The sequence below is a fragment of the Zosterops lateralis genome (assembly GCF_965231275.1).
Source record: "Zosterops lateralis genome assembly, chromosome: 4".
Lineage (NCBI taxonomy): Eukaryota > Metazoa > Chordata > Aves > Passeriformes > Zosteropidae > Zosterops > Zosterops lateralis.
The window spans coordinates 45,764,435-45,781,280 of NC_139765.1; the positions used below are offsets into that span (position 1 = coordinate 45,764,435).

The window sequence follows — 16,846 nt, forward strand, 5'->3', positions numbered from 1 at the left end:
ACTGTAACAGATTTAAAAGAGTTGCCAGAAGACTTGATTGATTCTTGTTTCTGTTCTAGAAACCAGTCTGAGAACACACATAAGCGAGTACTGGGGGCAGGTTGTAGGGTAATTTAGTGAAATGGATTTCTTTTGCTGGCAAGATATTGTGTCTGTTTTTAGTACAATGACAGTAGTTTTCTGGCTATGATCAGGTTGTAATTTAGTCACAGTCCTAATACTGATAGTCTTAAGTACATTTCTCTTTACACAATGAGCAGATAATGGCTGACAAACTCATATGAATGCACAACAAAGCATTGCTTTCTACAATAATATAATTATTGTGAAAGAAGTCAGGTGGGGATCTATATTAAAACTAATTGAAACGTTTTTTCAGAATGAAGTTTTTAATGTCTTCAGCAGCATAGCTGACACATTCTTGATCACTGCTCTGCAACACAGTAGATGCAAAACCAACATGGATGTAGAATACCCAGGTTCAACAATCAATAGTTTTCATTTTGAAGCAAAATAGAATTTAAAAAGCCATTCTGAGTCAAGAAGAACAAAGACTCAATCTCAGTGAACCTCAGGCCGGAAAGATAGCCTCTGAATTTTTTTTAAAGATCACTTAAAAAACCCCAAACAACTGCATATGGATCAGTCTTTCTTTCAAAAGCTGAAAATATTTAACACAATATACTGTTTTTAACACTGATTAGACATTTTTGCAAATTGAATCAAGGTTGAGTCTTACTCAAAAACTGCGTATCTCCCCATTTTTTCCACCTTGAAGAGTTTGCTCCAACCTTTTGAGAGTCAATAATTTAATAACACAATCTGAAACAGGCATTGAATAAAATGTGCAAGATCTGAAAATGAGATGTTACCTGTAAGTAGGAAAAGGAACTGCTCGAGCTCTGCAGTTCATTGAAACTTGTCCATCTGAAGATTCTTCTGGATAGATGGTATCAATAGGCTGCTCCTCAAAAACAGGTCCATAACCTTTGTTTCCTTCCTCTGAAAACAGAATAGTTTTGAATTAATCTAACTAGCAGTCAAACTGAAGATGAATTTGCATCACACATTCAAGAATCAAAATGTGAAGGTAAAATAGTGAGTCACCCGAAGTTAAATTCTATGTGCTTCAGCAGAACTGGAGCAGTATGGGAAACAAAACTGCAATCTGTCTTTCACTGACTCCTGCCTTCTGAGAACCAAAGTGACTCACACTTTGTTCCTCTAATGCTACCTTGTTGAAATGGATGAAATTAATTATTTGTCATTGTTTAGGCCAAATGTGGAGATAATTAGGAACTGAAGATACATCTCTTAAAAATACAGTGACACCAACTTACTTCACAGAGACCAACAAATTCTGATTAAAAAGGTCCACATCCAAAACAACTACACATAGTTATTCCTGATCTTATAGCCTAATCTTCTTCAATGATTTTATGTATGTAGAAATAATCTTTACTATATCAGACAAAACACTCATTTATGTTGGGTATCAAAGCCAAAAATTACATTGTTTCCAGATCAAACTGTCTTTCCTTCTAAGCTGAGGTATGTACTAGCTTCTGCATTCCAAATACAATTTTAAAAAGGTCCTACACTGAAAATAATTTCATTTTACAAAGTCAAGCACTTCAAGGTGAATAAATGTAAAACAGATTTGAACACAAACTGTATTTTTTAATCTTTATCCTTCATTTGTGGATGCTGTTGTAAAGTTGGTAGGGTCTTCCCACCCCCGGTGCACTCCTGTCCTGGGTTGTAGTGTAGGATGTACACAAAGTATTTATTCTACCACCATCTGCATGAACTGTTAAACCAAGTGGGGCAGTGTCTTCCCAGGCCCTCTGCCTTTGGGCTGTCTTCTGTTAATGGCCCATAAATGCCTTGCCCATGACTCACAAGTAGCTCCCTCCAGGGATTGTCTCTGTTTAATGGGCCATCAAGGACCCACTTCACAACTCACCATCCCATTGTGAGATGCTCCGCCCAGGGGGAGGAGCCAAGCATTCTCACCTGGATATAATCTGGGATTTGGGACAGTACAAGCAGCCCTTACCTACTGGATTCCCAGAGGAGCAGAGCTCCCAGACCTTTCTACAGGATTACTGCTTCAGGAAGACCACCTCATCTGGACTGCTTCCACCATCCTGCTCAAGCTGTATTCTGACTTTGTCAGTGGTCTTTTGTATTATTGCATTTATTTTATTTTACCTTTTCCCTTTTTTTCTTATTAAATTGTATTTCCGACTTGGAGCCTCTCACTCATTTTGCTTTCAAACCATGACAACTCCCTTCTCCTTTATCTCCTCCAAGCATAAGGTTGCTCTTTGAGATCTAAGAGCAAAAGTGGAATGTTCTGGGAAAATTATTCTCAGTAAATCCAGGATGTAACTGGTTTTTTTTCTTAAAAAATGTCAAATATGCATTCTAGGTACAGAATGACTCTGTGAGGAAGCAGTAGATGTTCCATATAGATAAAATTTTGAGACAACACAGTTGTCTAATTCTCACAGGTCTCTACTGAGACTGAAATAACAGTATGGACAGTAAGTAAGCAAATTCATGAGAGAACAAAGGAGTAGTACATGACTGCTAACAGATTCACTTTCCATTCAAGTTCAGAGCCTTGCTCCAAATCCTACAGATGCCAGAAACTTGTAAAATGACTGCAAGAATCTTGTAATACAAGGGAAACAAACAAAACAAACACAGTTTTAACTAATAAGATCTTCAGAGATAGCTGAATAATTTAACTAAAATACAATGGTTGAGGATGAAAATTATTTTCAAAAGCAATGGTCAAAGATGGGAAAAAAATCAAACATATTGCAGTACTCTCTATGCTGGCTAAAAAAATTTGCTACACGTCTTGTAATTAAAAAATCTTCTCAGGTCAGTAAATAAACTGGCAATGTAAAAGATGAACATTCATGAATCAAATTATGATGTTGTACTCATGCCCTTAAAAGCCCTGCATTTGGTCCTAAAACAATTTAGACTAAATTAGACAGTTTTAAGGAAACTTAAAAAAGTAGAAAGAGTCTTTCTAAGAAATGTGGATTATACCCATGTGAAAATACCACACATACATAAAACACTCTTTCTACGGATATCTTTTTCATTATTTCTAAATTCCCTGTTCATAGATGGACACTGGATTACAGCACTAGAGGATGTGCAGATAAAAAGCAAGTTCTGTTTTGACTTCAAATCAGGGGAAAAGAAGTCACCATTTCCCTTGAGGGCAGGAGCAGATACAGAAGACACGGTTATGCTGTGAGATACCTGGTCAGGCAACTTAATTTTTAAAAACTAATTCATGTAATGAGAATTCTTTCAAAGAAGCAAAGTAGAGCATCTAGAAAGGCAGAGCTCTTCAGGAGCACTCTGCCTTCTTTCATATTTTAAAGCACAACATGATATAAAGATCTACCTATTGCTAGACCAAAAGAAGAACTAATTTCAGACTGAAAAGGCAGGATTCATGTACTTGCTCAGAGACTGAAATGACTAAGCCAGAAACCTGATGGCATGTTCTGTGCAGGTCTTAAATATGAATACGAAATAACAACAGCCTCTAGCAGCAAATAGCCATATCATATGCAGCTGACTCTTCACCTGAGGACTCAAATGATGTTGCAGAGCACTTAGGCATTTCATGGCATGAATTTTTAATGCAGCCAGCACTATTAATTGTACTAAGTGAACGCCTGCTTCTGACACCTATCAAATGTGCTTTATAAATGCACTTCTGCTGCAATCTATTATGAATCTGGTTTCAGGTGTCTGTCTGAGCAGAATAAGATGTGCACACTGAATTTCAGGTATGGCAAACAATAAACCTTTCATTCTCAGCCACAAGGACATCATTGATCAATGACACGAAACAGCACATGGGAATAAAGAGAAGAGAAAGGGGTTGTGAAAAGATCTGCAAGTAATGTTCACACTTTAAATGAAGTATCATGACTGTGTGACAAAGTTTGGAGAGTGACGAAGGGAAGACTAAGAGTACAAGGAAAAGCATCAGCTCACTGAACTTGTGCCTACATGAAAAAGTGAACTAGAGAAAGAAGAAAATGGACATATTAGGCAAACTGAGGATGCGATGAAGAGCAAATTTCCTATGTTTGGGTCCTGCTTTAGACCAGAGGATGGACTATCTGACAGTATCTCAAACAGTGCCTTATGTTTTGGGTGAATTTCTTGTGATTTGTATTTTAAATTGGAGCAGAAGCTATCACTAGACTTTTGGAGGCATTCTTCAGTGAATTCTGAAAACAGGACTCAGACCTTTCAATAGTGCTAAAATGTATTATGATGTCTGTGCAAAGGTCAAGAAAATCTGTTCTCGACTGATGAGATTACAGAGGCTGTATAAGAATCTTTCTCTTGGGAAGGTGGTCCTGTCATCCGTTCTCTAAGCGACATTTTCTAATGAGTCTTCTCCTTCTCTTTCTGCTTCCTGTACACTTATCTATTTCTCTAGCACTTAATGTTGCCAAAAGTAGCTTCCTGAGACAGTTGCTAGGTGTGAGTATTGATCTACTCCAAAGTGTTGTATCTGGTTACATATTTTAACATGAGAGAGGGACAAAGATCTGTTGACATGGTGCATGGCTAGATTAACCTTGAATGCTAAAGGATGCTGAATGTAAGAGCCTCGGAATAATTCATTACCATTTTAACTAAGTTGTCAGGCTCTGCATTAGCCTTGCAAGACCAGAAACCATTTGATATTTAGAAGCAGATCTTGTACTGTTTTCAATGTGTCAGAGAAATGAGGACCCACTCGTGTCTGAGAAGCTCATGCTCAGAAACAAGATGGTCTGGAAATGTGCCAAAGTGTCTCTACCAGGCCTGCAGGAACACAAACAGGGCACTTCCACATTTCTGACCACTGTGATCACCAAATACATTATGATTATTTATTTACGAATGTCAGACACTCAGCAGTAGCATGACATGGTCTTCTAAGTTCCAAGCAGGGACAAGACAGACAAGGTAAACAGGTATTAAGTATATCCATCCACTTCTTTTTTTGGAAGAAAAGTATTATCTCTCTTTAGAAAATGTGAATAATTCTGTATGCTATGAAAAAAAGCTTTAAATAATGTAGATTCTAGCCCTCAGTTCAGAAATGCTTTTTTGAACCTACTGTTCTGGAAAATGTCCAAGCATGAATAATTTAAGGTTTGAGGGCTTGATTGTTTTTTTACTTCTCTCAATCATGTGGGAAAAGTTGTACTTGGCATTCATGGGAAGCTCATCTGCTGAAGCAGTAATGTGTTCATGCTGAAAAAATTCATAACGTAGCCTTTACCATGATGGAGAAGAGAGGGGTACATCACAAGTGCAAGTCATCAAGATGCTAAAGGAAAATTATTTTCCAAGAGCCAGTCAGCACTCAAACAGAAAAGGTAACCACTCCAGCATTCCCACTTAATATTGTATGAAAGACTATGATTGTCTTTGGGAAGGGTGCCTCTATTTTTCTGGATCAAAAGGAGCAGATCAATTACTTCTGTTTCCTATGTGCCAGTGAGGACATTGGAGAGCCTCGTAGTTAATGATGTAGTTTCTCCTCTGTAAGTATGAAAAGCTCCAGCCCCTGGCAGAGCAAGTTTCTCCACTTGTGCCTAACAAGGTACGGCTTTTTGTCTTCTCATACTGCCAAGAGGAGTGCCAGACAATACCAATGATAGTATTTTAAACATATTCATATTTGCCCATTCAATATTTAATTTTTTAGGTAATTGTTCCTTAAAATTCTAAGTCAAAAGTCACTGAAGATCCTAACATGTTGATCCCATGGGAAAGCCAGTGACTGGCAAATTAGGGATGAAGTGAAAGTGCAGTAGCTATTCTGCACAAGCTCCCCACACAAGCCTTCCTAGTGCATATGAAATACCAGCAACAGACTCAGAAATTCAGCATGATGTCTAACAGCATCCCCATGTACTCATCAAAACAACTGCCTTGCACTGAGAGGTTCTGCATCTTATTGGCTTTCTTGCTTTACCAGCCTTCTCTTAAGTTTCAGTTCCTTCTGATTTTTGGAAATTTCATTGCCTAAAAAGCAGAAGGGCTTTTGACATTTTTATCCCTGGACTACTGCCTCATTTTGCACAATTCAGGATAGTTTACCAGCTTACAGGATAGTTTACAAGCTGCCTTCTAAGGCATTGATCTGACCCAAACTCAGTTACTGTCTGGCTCTGCACTATCATATCCCAAGGTAAAAAGTAGAACAGCTTTATGAGAAATAAATTATCAGAGGGACATTTTTCACTATTGATTCCTTTCATAGCCAAATGTAATCTACTATTCATTAAACATAATAAAATAGAAGATCTTTGCAGTTTTTGATTGTCTTTTGGAAGAACAAAACAAGCTGTAGCTGAAAAACAGTCTTAATTGTTTTGGTGATAGGTTAGTATCCCAAGTGAAGACACACTTTAGTTCACTGATTTATACGGGAAGTAGCGGATGACAGAAAAGTTTGAAATTCAGACTTAGGACATGAATCTAATGGAGAGTCAAAGGCAATTTGGAAATGTGTTGGAGAAATGTCAGGGGGAAGGGGAGAGGAGTCAAATATCATCAGTAATAGGCATGAAATAACTTTTTTGGCAGTGGACTGACAATCACTGACATGTTCCCCGAGGAGTGATTTGCTGCTCTCATTTGCCTTGCACTACTCAAAGTGTGCTCTGAAAAGCAACCCTTGTAACAACTGTCTGTTCTATCAGTAAGTGGAAGACGAATTATTTATGGCTTTTTCACCAACTTATATCTGCCAGACTACATTTCAAGCACTTATTTACCTGGAAAATAAATACTGCTCCTGTCTCATTGCAGAAGATCTCTGCCTATACCTCTGATGCACTGACTCATTAAATCTTTGCTTCCCTTCAGTTAAGTAAGCACGCATTCACCACTGATGAGAAATGGCCAGTCAATGCAACAGTTCTCACTTTATGCCTTTGATTACCACAAAATAGAACTGGCTAAAAAAATAAAGGTGTTTACACCAAAGCAAATGCTGAATTTCTAAAAACATATGTATTTCACTTTGGGAAACTTTTTTTTAGAATTTTCTGCAGTGAGAAAAACAACAATCTGAAAATAAATAAAACCCCTCAGCTTATAGAGTCTCAGAATATGTCATCACTTCAGGCCCAATTCTGAACATCTCAAGTCAGTGCAGCTTCAGGTTGCTAGCTCTCTGTTTCCCAAATACTTCTAGCTGTTAAAGTCTGAAAGCTCTCAATGCTCAGTCAAATACATGAATTCTGAATACTTTCAGGTTTTTTTGGCTGATATCTTTGAACTTGGGGACACCTACAGGGTGAGACATCTCAAAGCACAATGTATCTGCATGCTATCCGTTTCCTGGGTCCAGAGAAGTTAATATAATAGTAGATCCGTTTAGGAAGCATGGATTGCAAAAACCTTTATTAAAGAGTCACAGACAAGTTTGCCAAAGGCAATTTAGAACCACCTAGAACTGTAGATCCAGCACCACAGAAGGCAAGAGGAGACAAATATACTTCCAGAGAAAGTGCGTTTTACTAAAAGGCTTTAAAACAGCTTCTTAAATACTCTGCTTTCAACATATGCTTCCAGTTAACTTGTCTCTTCACTCTGCAACTTGGTCTGTCTTGATATTTAAATGAGAACTCATGATCTTTACTCAAAAACTGTCCCCAGTTTACAAATCCTCCTTTACTGCTGACAATGCCAGCATTCCCTTTGATAACTTCATGTGTGAAAGAACTCCTAGGGTTGATCACTTGATTGCTCTACTTGTGCTCTTTCTTTTTCTTCAGTATCTTTCACTTTTAAACCACACTGAGAATACTTCCAAGCAACCTGTTGTATTTCATCTTGGTTACTGCAAATACATATTTTCTGGATAGAATGGCATTTTCATTGCAAAGAAATATTTTCAAAAGGAAAATTTGCTAAGACTAACTGCCAGCAGCTCTCACACCCATTTGAAATGAGAAACCTTTCAGCAAGACTCAAGTGTTGGGGCTGAGCAAAGACTGCAACACCAGATTTATATAACCTGGATGGGTGCCATAAACCCTAGATGACAGAAGCAGATTTTCTCTCCACTCAAAAGGTTATTTAATGATTTATGCGAAGTAGAGTAGGTCCAGGAACAAGAGAGCATGTGCACTACTCAGCCTTTGCAGTAATACACTGTCAGTAACAACCACCCTCTGATTATATAAAACTAGGAATCTTGCACATTGGAGGGTGGTGCCATACCCTTCCAGATAGTCACAGGTCTTAACCTCGGCTTTTGATGAAAAATGCAAGCAAGTATTTATTCGATAGCAGAAAATAAGTTAGGAAATTTCTTTGAATGGTAACAGCACTATTAGAACCTGCTCTGGATTTACAATCCTTCACAGCAATGGCTCCAATCCTATTGTGGGAATCTAAGAATGCCAAGAACAGTCCAGTGAGAGATCAAACAAACCTTGCCATGACAGTGCCGGTGTGTGCTCACACTGTCTGCAGTGTCATGATAGACCTCTTTGTTCTTCCTATGTCCCTTAGTTGTGACCCTCACAGCGCACCACCTTTCAGTGTCATCCTCAGGCACTTGCCAGCAGCTACATTCTGGTGCCAAGGTTTCTTTGGCTAATAGGCACGACAGTGATGTGCAGAATACACAGTAACATTAATCATTCGATCCTGCCTGTCAAGGAATTACCTGAATGTTTGTTCTCCTTGATTGACTCATCTCTTTTATCAACCAGTGTCCAGCACTTATTTGGCTACTGCAGCTGATTGTTTTGTTTGACATCAACAGGTCCAGAGCAAAATCACGTGTGTAACATTACTGACAGCACTTCACAGTTGTTTATTATTATTATTATTATTATTATTATTATTATTATTATTATTATTATTATTTCAGGAAAAGCCCAGTATTGAATTAAAGTAGCGAGTTTAAACTTTTAATTTTGGTGCTATCAGCAAGCCTCTTAACAAAGAAAAAAACCTCTTGAAATACACATCAAATATACTGTGAAGGTATTGATTTTTATCAGGCATCAGTAAATCCTTCATCAAATTCAGATGTGGAGTGAAGAACAGCATGCAAAACCATAGAATAAAGTAATTTTTCTGCTAAACCAAAAATCATTCCTGTAAGCTCTGGACTAATTTCTCAAAGGCAAGGAGCTTACATCACAATTAAAGGCAGATTTTTTGACTCAATATAAGGAATATGGTCTCATGGTAGTGCAATAGAGGAAATGACTGAAATTATATCCCAGATTAAGCAAATCTGTGACACAAAGTAGGGAACGATCTAAAGTCTACTTTGAAATTAAACAAAACAATAGTATACAATGTTTGCACTTTTTAAATATTGGTCAATTCATCTTTTGTGCATGCTCTGTTTACACTAACAGTAAAATTCATCCCAGCAACTAAAACCCAGCATTCATTTAAATTGGCATGGGAATCTGAAACAAGTTTTACAAGTCTCAAAGTTGTTTGGAACAACTGGAATTTTGCCTTTTCACAGACTTCCCTCTATCTCTTAAAATGAAACTAAAATTTCAATTGCAAACATTTCTATAAATGCAGATGCTAGAAATATGACTCCAGAATGTTTTATTATTTATGGCCCCACCTCTATTTATGAAAAATTTTATAATTTTTAATTTAAAATTGAAGTCAGAATATGCAGAACTACCCCACTGTTTTATGAAAACCACCACTACACTGGGCTTCTGAAAAAATATGAATTTTAAATGGTGTCAATAATATAGAATTTTTTAAAATTATTCTAAACATGCTGAGCATCACTGCACAATAGACAACTGACATACTTTTTATAATCTGAAGAAAGATTTCATTTTGTATATTAAATTAGACAATGCCAACTTTAAAGTCCAGATCTGTCTTTTTTCAAACTTTTTATTATGGCAGCCATTCTAGTAAATGTTTCCTGCCAGTTTCACTGTTCACATTTAGTAACTTGTTGTGTCTGCACAAATAAATTAAAGCCACACAAACATTCTAATTGTCCTTGAAACACATAAAACTAACAACAGTTACTTTAATGAATTAATACAGGAGATCATCTTACCTGCCAGGGAGTAGACAAAACAGGGTGTAATAAGATGATAGATGAAAAACCAAATGGTTATCTTCTGTTCAGCCATTATCTCAAAAGGAATTGTGCACTGGAATACCATCATTCAGAGAACTAAAAATTCCTGTTACAGAAAAAGAAGAGAGAGTGAGTAATTCGGACATAAAGCTTTATCTCATATCACATTTGGCCTGGCAGAATGTGCAATTAAACTGAATACTTAAGAGTTAATATAGGAGAGAAACTTTTGAATAATAAATGCATCATCAGAATTTCTTGATCAAATTAATTGTCTCTTTTATTCAGAGAGCACTCTGTTTTGGACTACTCAGATTTTCTGGTGATAGTGTAATATGGTAAATGTTAAAACTGAACATTCTTTTTTACACTTCTCTTCTGGATTCTATCCTCCATTTCAGTAAATACTACATTTCAATTCATGACTTCAAAGTCTGTAAAAAGAAGACTACAGTGAAACTGATTTTAAACTTTAAATATACAATTAATGGTCCTTTACACAGGTGATTTTATTTTTATGCATTTCCTTTTAAATACTGAATATAATCATTATTGCAATGTTGCTTTCAAAGGTTTCTTTTTTCCATATGGGAGAAAATCTGCCTGTATATATACTAAAACCAAGCAAAAAAACACATGCAGCTTATTTTGAACATCCTAAGATTTTATAAACTATTTTTTAGACACTTCTGTAAGATTTGTTACTACTTTCAATCAGAGTATTTTGCTAGCTTTTAGTTTCTTGTTGGGGACTATTATCTATTTCTTTAGGCAAATGTTTGTATTTGTCATCATGTTTGCAGCGTGCTATTCTCTATTTTTTTGATGGATTTCTTGTCATATATACATCCTTACATCCATCACACCTTGTTCTTCCTTCTCAATTGCTCCTGTGCTAGCACTTGTTAAGAACTTCACACAAAGCAAGGCTTCCAGCTTATCACTGACAGAATATTGTATTTCAGGCACATGCTGGTATCATCCACTCCCATCAGTATATTCCTTTTGTTATGATTTCATTATGAAATATGCTTATACATACTTAAACACCCTTCAGTAATATGCATCTCAGGACATGGTGCATGCTTAAAAAAGAGGACTCGTAGATTAGGGACATTGTTTAATTATAGACTTGGGCAATTCTGGGTTAGCAGCTGAACTCAATGATCTCAAGAGGTCTTTTCCAACCTAAGTGATTATATGATTCTAATATTGTATTGCCACTTTTTGCAAGGCCTAATCTCAATGCTCCTGCTTTCCAGCCACCCATGCCAGGAATTGATGACTCTGACTATGATGTCCATCTTTTACCATGACTCTAACCCATTCCACATCAAAATTTTTAATAAATTATTCATTTCTGAAATCCAGGTATTTCAGATCTTGTTTTGAAATTGCCCCATTTCCCACCTCCAAAACCAAGAAAGGGACAATTTTAAATTACAAAGCACAAGTGCAAATACACTTGTCTCATGTCTACCCCTGAGGTGGCCAGGATGTGTCTTGGCCACTGGGGCCTTTTACTTGTCCTCTCTTTCTCAGAATAATGCTAAGATGTTCATTTGAACATGCCTCAAACAGTGAACTTTCCTTAGAACAGAGTTTCAGGAGTGTTTTGATAAACTCATAATGCAGGAAAATGACAAAAAATGTCACAAGAAAATCTTCCAGCTCAGAAATTATAGGAGCTGTTGCATGTCACACTTTTTTCTCTTTTTTTTTTTTTTTTTTTTTTATAGATTAAATTCTTAATAAAAAGTTAAAAGCTATATGACCCTACAATTATGGCTATAATGAAAACCGTGCTCAGCAAAACACAGATAACAGTTAAACTGATTCCCCAGAACTGAGATTCATTTAGAAATATTTCCTAGAAAAAGGCTTTTGCATTGGCAACAAACATATATGCTTACTGTAGCTGGAACCAAGGAGAAAAATTTACTAAATGTCTTTACCTTCTCACTTCTGTTGGCACTAAAGTTTCTTCAGATTCTGTCACACAAAGGACATCCACAACTATCTCAGGCATTTACCTTGACCAACGTATGAACTAGTGTGTCTGTATGATTCATCCAGATGACAGTGGTAGGTTAGATCAAGAAATGACTTTGTATACTTGTCCAGCAGCTATGCCCTGCCTATGACATCCTTGTGATATGACATTTTCTTGCCTGAAACATTTGTTTCCAAATGACACAATTAAATTGCATAGTTATGCTGAAATAATGCACATAATTAAATAGTGAAGAAACAGGAACTCTTTAGGGAACAACGGTAATTACACAGCAGCTCATGGTGATAATAACTGTGTTCAAGTGTATTGATAGAGGAGATTGTTAAGAGCACTGTGTTCTCTGACATTATAGTCATAGATGGAAGATCCCTCCTCCCCTCTCTTCAGCCGAATTTAGGTTTGATTTTGGAAAGATAAAATGTCCTCTAGTTCTCCAAAAATCCCTTTTTGCTGGCTCAGAAAAAAAAATTGGTTTGAACAATGGCTCCAATTGCAGTACATAAAAATTGTGTCAATAAATGCTATAAATACTTTGTTTTATTCAGAGACAAAAATATCCACCCTGCCAGGATTTAAATCCCTTCCCTACTCTCACTTGTTTCGGCTGAGTGGGTTCTGTATATATAGCACAGCCATCCCTCCTGATTCATCTCAGCTTGTGGGTGAGAAGCTGTTTCACATCGCTCTGCTGAATTTTGGCAGAACAGGCTGCTATGAGATGAGACAGCATGCAGGTTATTGCTCTGTGTGTGAGGTGGCATAGCTGTGCAGTGTTACCACCCAGCCACCCAAGGAGTCATCCCGGCATATCCGAGACAGCAGCACTGGTGCCGGAGGCAGCTCCATAGGCTGCAGTGCTCAGGCAGCACCATCTACTTTTGCTTTACAGCTCTCAGCCTTTTTTCTTTGCAGAGTGAGAAGGATATTGCTGCCTAATTAAAAATCATTCCCGACTCAGCCGAGTCGCTTTTCTCCTCTGAAAAAGCAGAGTGACTAGATACCTAGACATACTTCCTTCAGTCAGCACAGTACATGATCTTTCTTTCAAAGAAAGCATCACAATTTCAGCAAACAAGTAAGGCATTTAAAAAATGTAATAAAATGAGAAGGCATTTAACTGCAACCATGCCATGTTTAATTACTAACTAATACTCATTAACGCACTTAGGTCCCTTTTGACTGCTCGGTTTCCCAAAAGACCCAGTCATCACTACAGAGCCCTTGTTAGATTCAAAAAAAAAAACAAGTTCTGGTGAGCTGTCTGGAGTGCAATCCTCCCAAAGGAGGTGGACAAAACTGGGGCATTGGCTGCTGAAAGGGAAGCCTATTCCATTTTGAACACAGGGACCTGCCAGAGTGCTTCTGGAGGCTTGCAGTGTCTCGTGATGCTTCATGAGGATAAGAAGTGTTCCCAGGACACAAGGGTAAACCTGTCTCTCTATAGTATCCAATTGTAAGAATTCTTTAATCTCTCAAAATGCATTTTACAAAAATGTCTACATTTTCTACCATATCCTGTGTGGCTTTCTTCAGACCTTCAGTGCACTTCGGCATTTATTAAAGAGACACAAAAAATAGCTATTTTACAGCTATGGAAGTGGACAGTGTTTTCCATCACTTCCCTACTAAATCCAAACATGCAGATGACATCATTTTGCAAGGACATAAAGCATTTATAGGGTAGACACAAAAAGAAATTACAAACAGCAGGTAGAAGTCAATTGAATAAAGATTTTCAAGATCAAAGGCAGTAGAAATAAGGTACATAATCTACCAGATTTGAAATCAAGGAGGGATAGGGATAGACAGGAGACAGCAGAGCAACAGTAGGGGATGTTGAGGGGGTGAAGAGGTGACAAAGAAAAGATCTCGACACTACAGAGGGAAGGGATGCCATGTGGGACAGGTTACTGATCTGTGGGAAGATGGAAGCAATAAACCAACCCAAAAGGGCCAGTAGAAAAGAAGGCAGAAAGGGAAAGTGAAGGAGATATAGGTAGATAAATGCGTATCAGAATTACCAGCTGCCTCTGTTAGTAAATCTCAACATTTACCATTGAAGAGGTTTCCTGAACCTTGCTTGCCAAGGCTTTCAGTGTGGGAACAGCATGATTACTGCATCAGACCCCAACATCCACTCTGGGCTCCAGTCAGGAACCCCAAGTGTTGAAGGGGAAGAGAGGGGGCAGAAGAAAGTGTTAGGAGCTCTGGCGTGGTATACTTAGCTAGAAGAGGTAAATCAAGATGCTTGTTATGATTGTCATTTCCTGGTATATTATGATAATTATAGACATTCAAGTTTTAGAATTGGTAGAGATTCCATCCAGATTAGACTGTAAATAGATACAACAATCTAGAAGAAATGTGTGGTTCTCTATCCTTTTTCAAAAAATGAATATATATAATTGCAATAATTCCCTCGCAAATTAACACAGTGGCAAGTCATAATCAAAGTCTTTTAGGAGTCACACAATACTTCAGCCTAATCAGTATTTTGTATTTGTTTTTACTTCAGACTCTTTCAGTGATTTTTGTAAGTATGTAATTGCTCCTTGTCTTTATTTTCTTAACAGAGTTGGCCTTTTCTTCTATGATAAGTAACTTCTCACAAATTTTATTAGTTTCTCAGTATGTAGAAATACCAGAAAACATTTTAGTTTTTTTAAAATTATGTACATTACATATTATTTATTGTATCACTTTTTGTCCTTTTTTGCTATTTTGGCTTTGCAAATTAATTTCGTGATCAATGAACAAGTTTTGACAATCTAGGTAAAAATATGCCATTAAAAAGGGCACTGAACCTTGTTCACAAGTCTGGCTTCTCGACCGTCACCCCCACACGATCCAATTTACTTCTGCAGCCAATACTTTAGCTACTAGCATTTACAGCTTTCTCTATTACTAGAAAAGTGATGACAGTCAAGTTCCTTGCCACTGCACAGATTTGTCTCATGCCAGTGGTCTGGGACTGCTGTAAGCAAAGTTCCAAACCAGCCCTGTTCTTACAGCACTGCTGCATCTGCAGAAGATTTTTTGGTGTTAGCTGGCTGTCACTTAGGAGTCCAAAAGTGACTTTAGTTCCCTTCACAAAGGCTTGTAGAAATACTTCATTTCCTTATGATTTCTATAATTATAATCTTTGTTTTTGACAGATTTGTTCAAGTGGAATGGAATCTCAAATCCACTGCTCACAATACTGCCCACTGGCCCAAACAATCCATCAGCAACAAGAGCACTTCTAATATTTTCCACTTCATTCTATATAAAGAATATAGCTACACTCTCCCTTTCACATGAATGAAATACAGCTAAAAAGCACGTCAATTTGATAGCCCATAAGTAAGATGCTCTTCTTGAAAAGAATTTACAATTTCAAGGACAATATGCAATGACACAACAAAAAAGCATGAAGTTGGAGCAACATGCAGTCTAATTCTTCCCCTCCAGTAACTCAACATTTTTTAACTGCATACAGGTGCTAAGTAACCAATAATTTGAAAAAAACAAATCCAGAATCAGTTTTTTAATATATTTTAACAGGCTAAATTAGCAAGTGATTCTATCACTACTGGATAACTCAACCAGCTCTGGAATTTTGCTTAATAAACATCAGCTTGGAAATACAAAGAACCAGTAACTTGGAGGTGATGTGGAATTTAATATCATCTGGAATTAAATCTGAACAAAAAATTACAAAGAAGACAAGAAGGGATTCCTCAATGGCACCAATAACTAAAGGAAAACAAAAGATATAATGCGAGTCCATTGCTAAATCGAGTGGGAACACTGGTTACAAGATGCTCAAAGAGTGCTCACAGACAGCCTAACAAGGCTGCTTGGAATTATTTTTGAAAGGCTGTGGTGATCCAAAAAGATCCCTGAGGACTGAAAGAAAGCAAAGCCCACCCCAGTCTTCAAAAAAGTCAGCCTCACCTCAATCCTTGGAAAGCTGATGTAGTGCCTCATTCTGGAGGCCATCTCTATCCACATGGATGACAAGAAAGCCATCAGGACTAGGCAACAAAGATTCCTTAAAGGAAAATCATGCTTGACCAACCTCATTGCCTTCTACTATAAAATAACTACCTGGATGAATGAGGGGAGAGCAGTGGGTATTTTTTAGCTTGACTTCAGCAATGTTTTCAACACTGTCTCGCACAACATCTTCATAGGAAGACTCTGGAAGCACAGGCTGGATCAGTGAACAGCAAGGTGGATTGAGAGCTGGCTGAACAGCAGATCTCATAGTGTCATAGTAAGTGGCACAGAGTTTAGTTGGGAGTCCTGTCACTAGTGTCCCCCAAGGTTCAGTATTGGGCCCAGTATGGTTTAACATATTCATCAATGACTAGGATGAAGATGCATTCTCAGTAAGTTCACTGACAACACAACCCTGACAGGAGGGCTGATACCCCAGAGTGCTGTGAGCCCTTCAGAAGGGCCTCAGCAGGTTGGGGAGATGGACAGGGAAGAATTGTCTGAAATTCAATGAAGGCAAATGCAGGTTCCTGCACTTGAGGAAGAATGCACCAACACAGGCTGTACCATCCTTCCCATTTTCACGATTTCTCTCCGTTTTGTCTTTTTGTTATTTTGTCCTCATAGTTCACACAACTAATAATATGTCATATTTTTCTTATTTGCATCCAGTGATTCATTATGAATCAGCATTAATTCTCTTC

The 16,846-nt window shown here is 37.5% G+C and overlaps 1 protein-coding gene across 1 annotated transcript in view; it reads right to left on the bottom strand.

Annotated features, from left to right (window-relative positions):
* The window catches only part of CNTN1 (contactin 1), a 133,469-nt gene that overhangs the window by 69,102 nt on the left and 47,521 nt on the right, over window positions 1-16,846 (bottom strand). The window contains exons 2-3 of the mRNA XM_083859970.1: window positions 10,124-10,253; window positions 873-1,002 (exon numbers count right to left, since the gene is read on the bottom strand). Of these exons, the coding sequence (XP_083716096.1) occupies window positions 873-1,002; window positions 10,124-10,235 (242 nt within the window). The 5' untranslated portion in view covers window positions 10,236-10,253. The remainder of the gene's footprint in view (window positions 1-872; window positions 1,003-10,123; window positions 10,254-16,846) is intronic.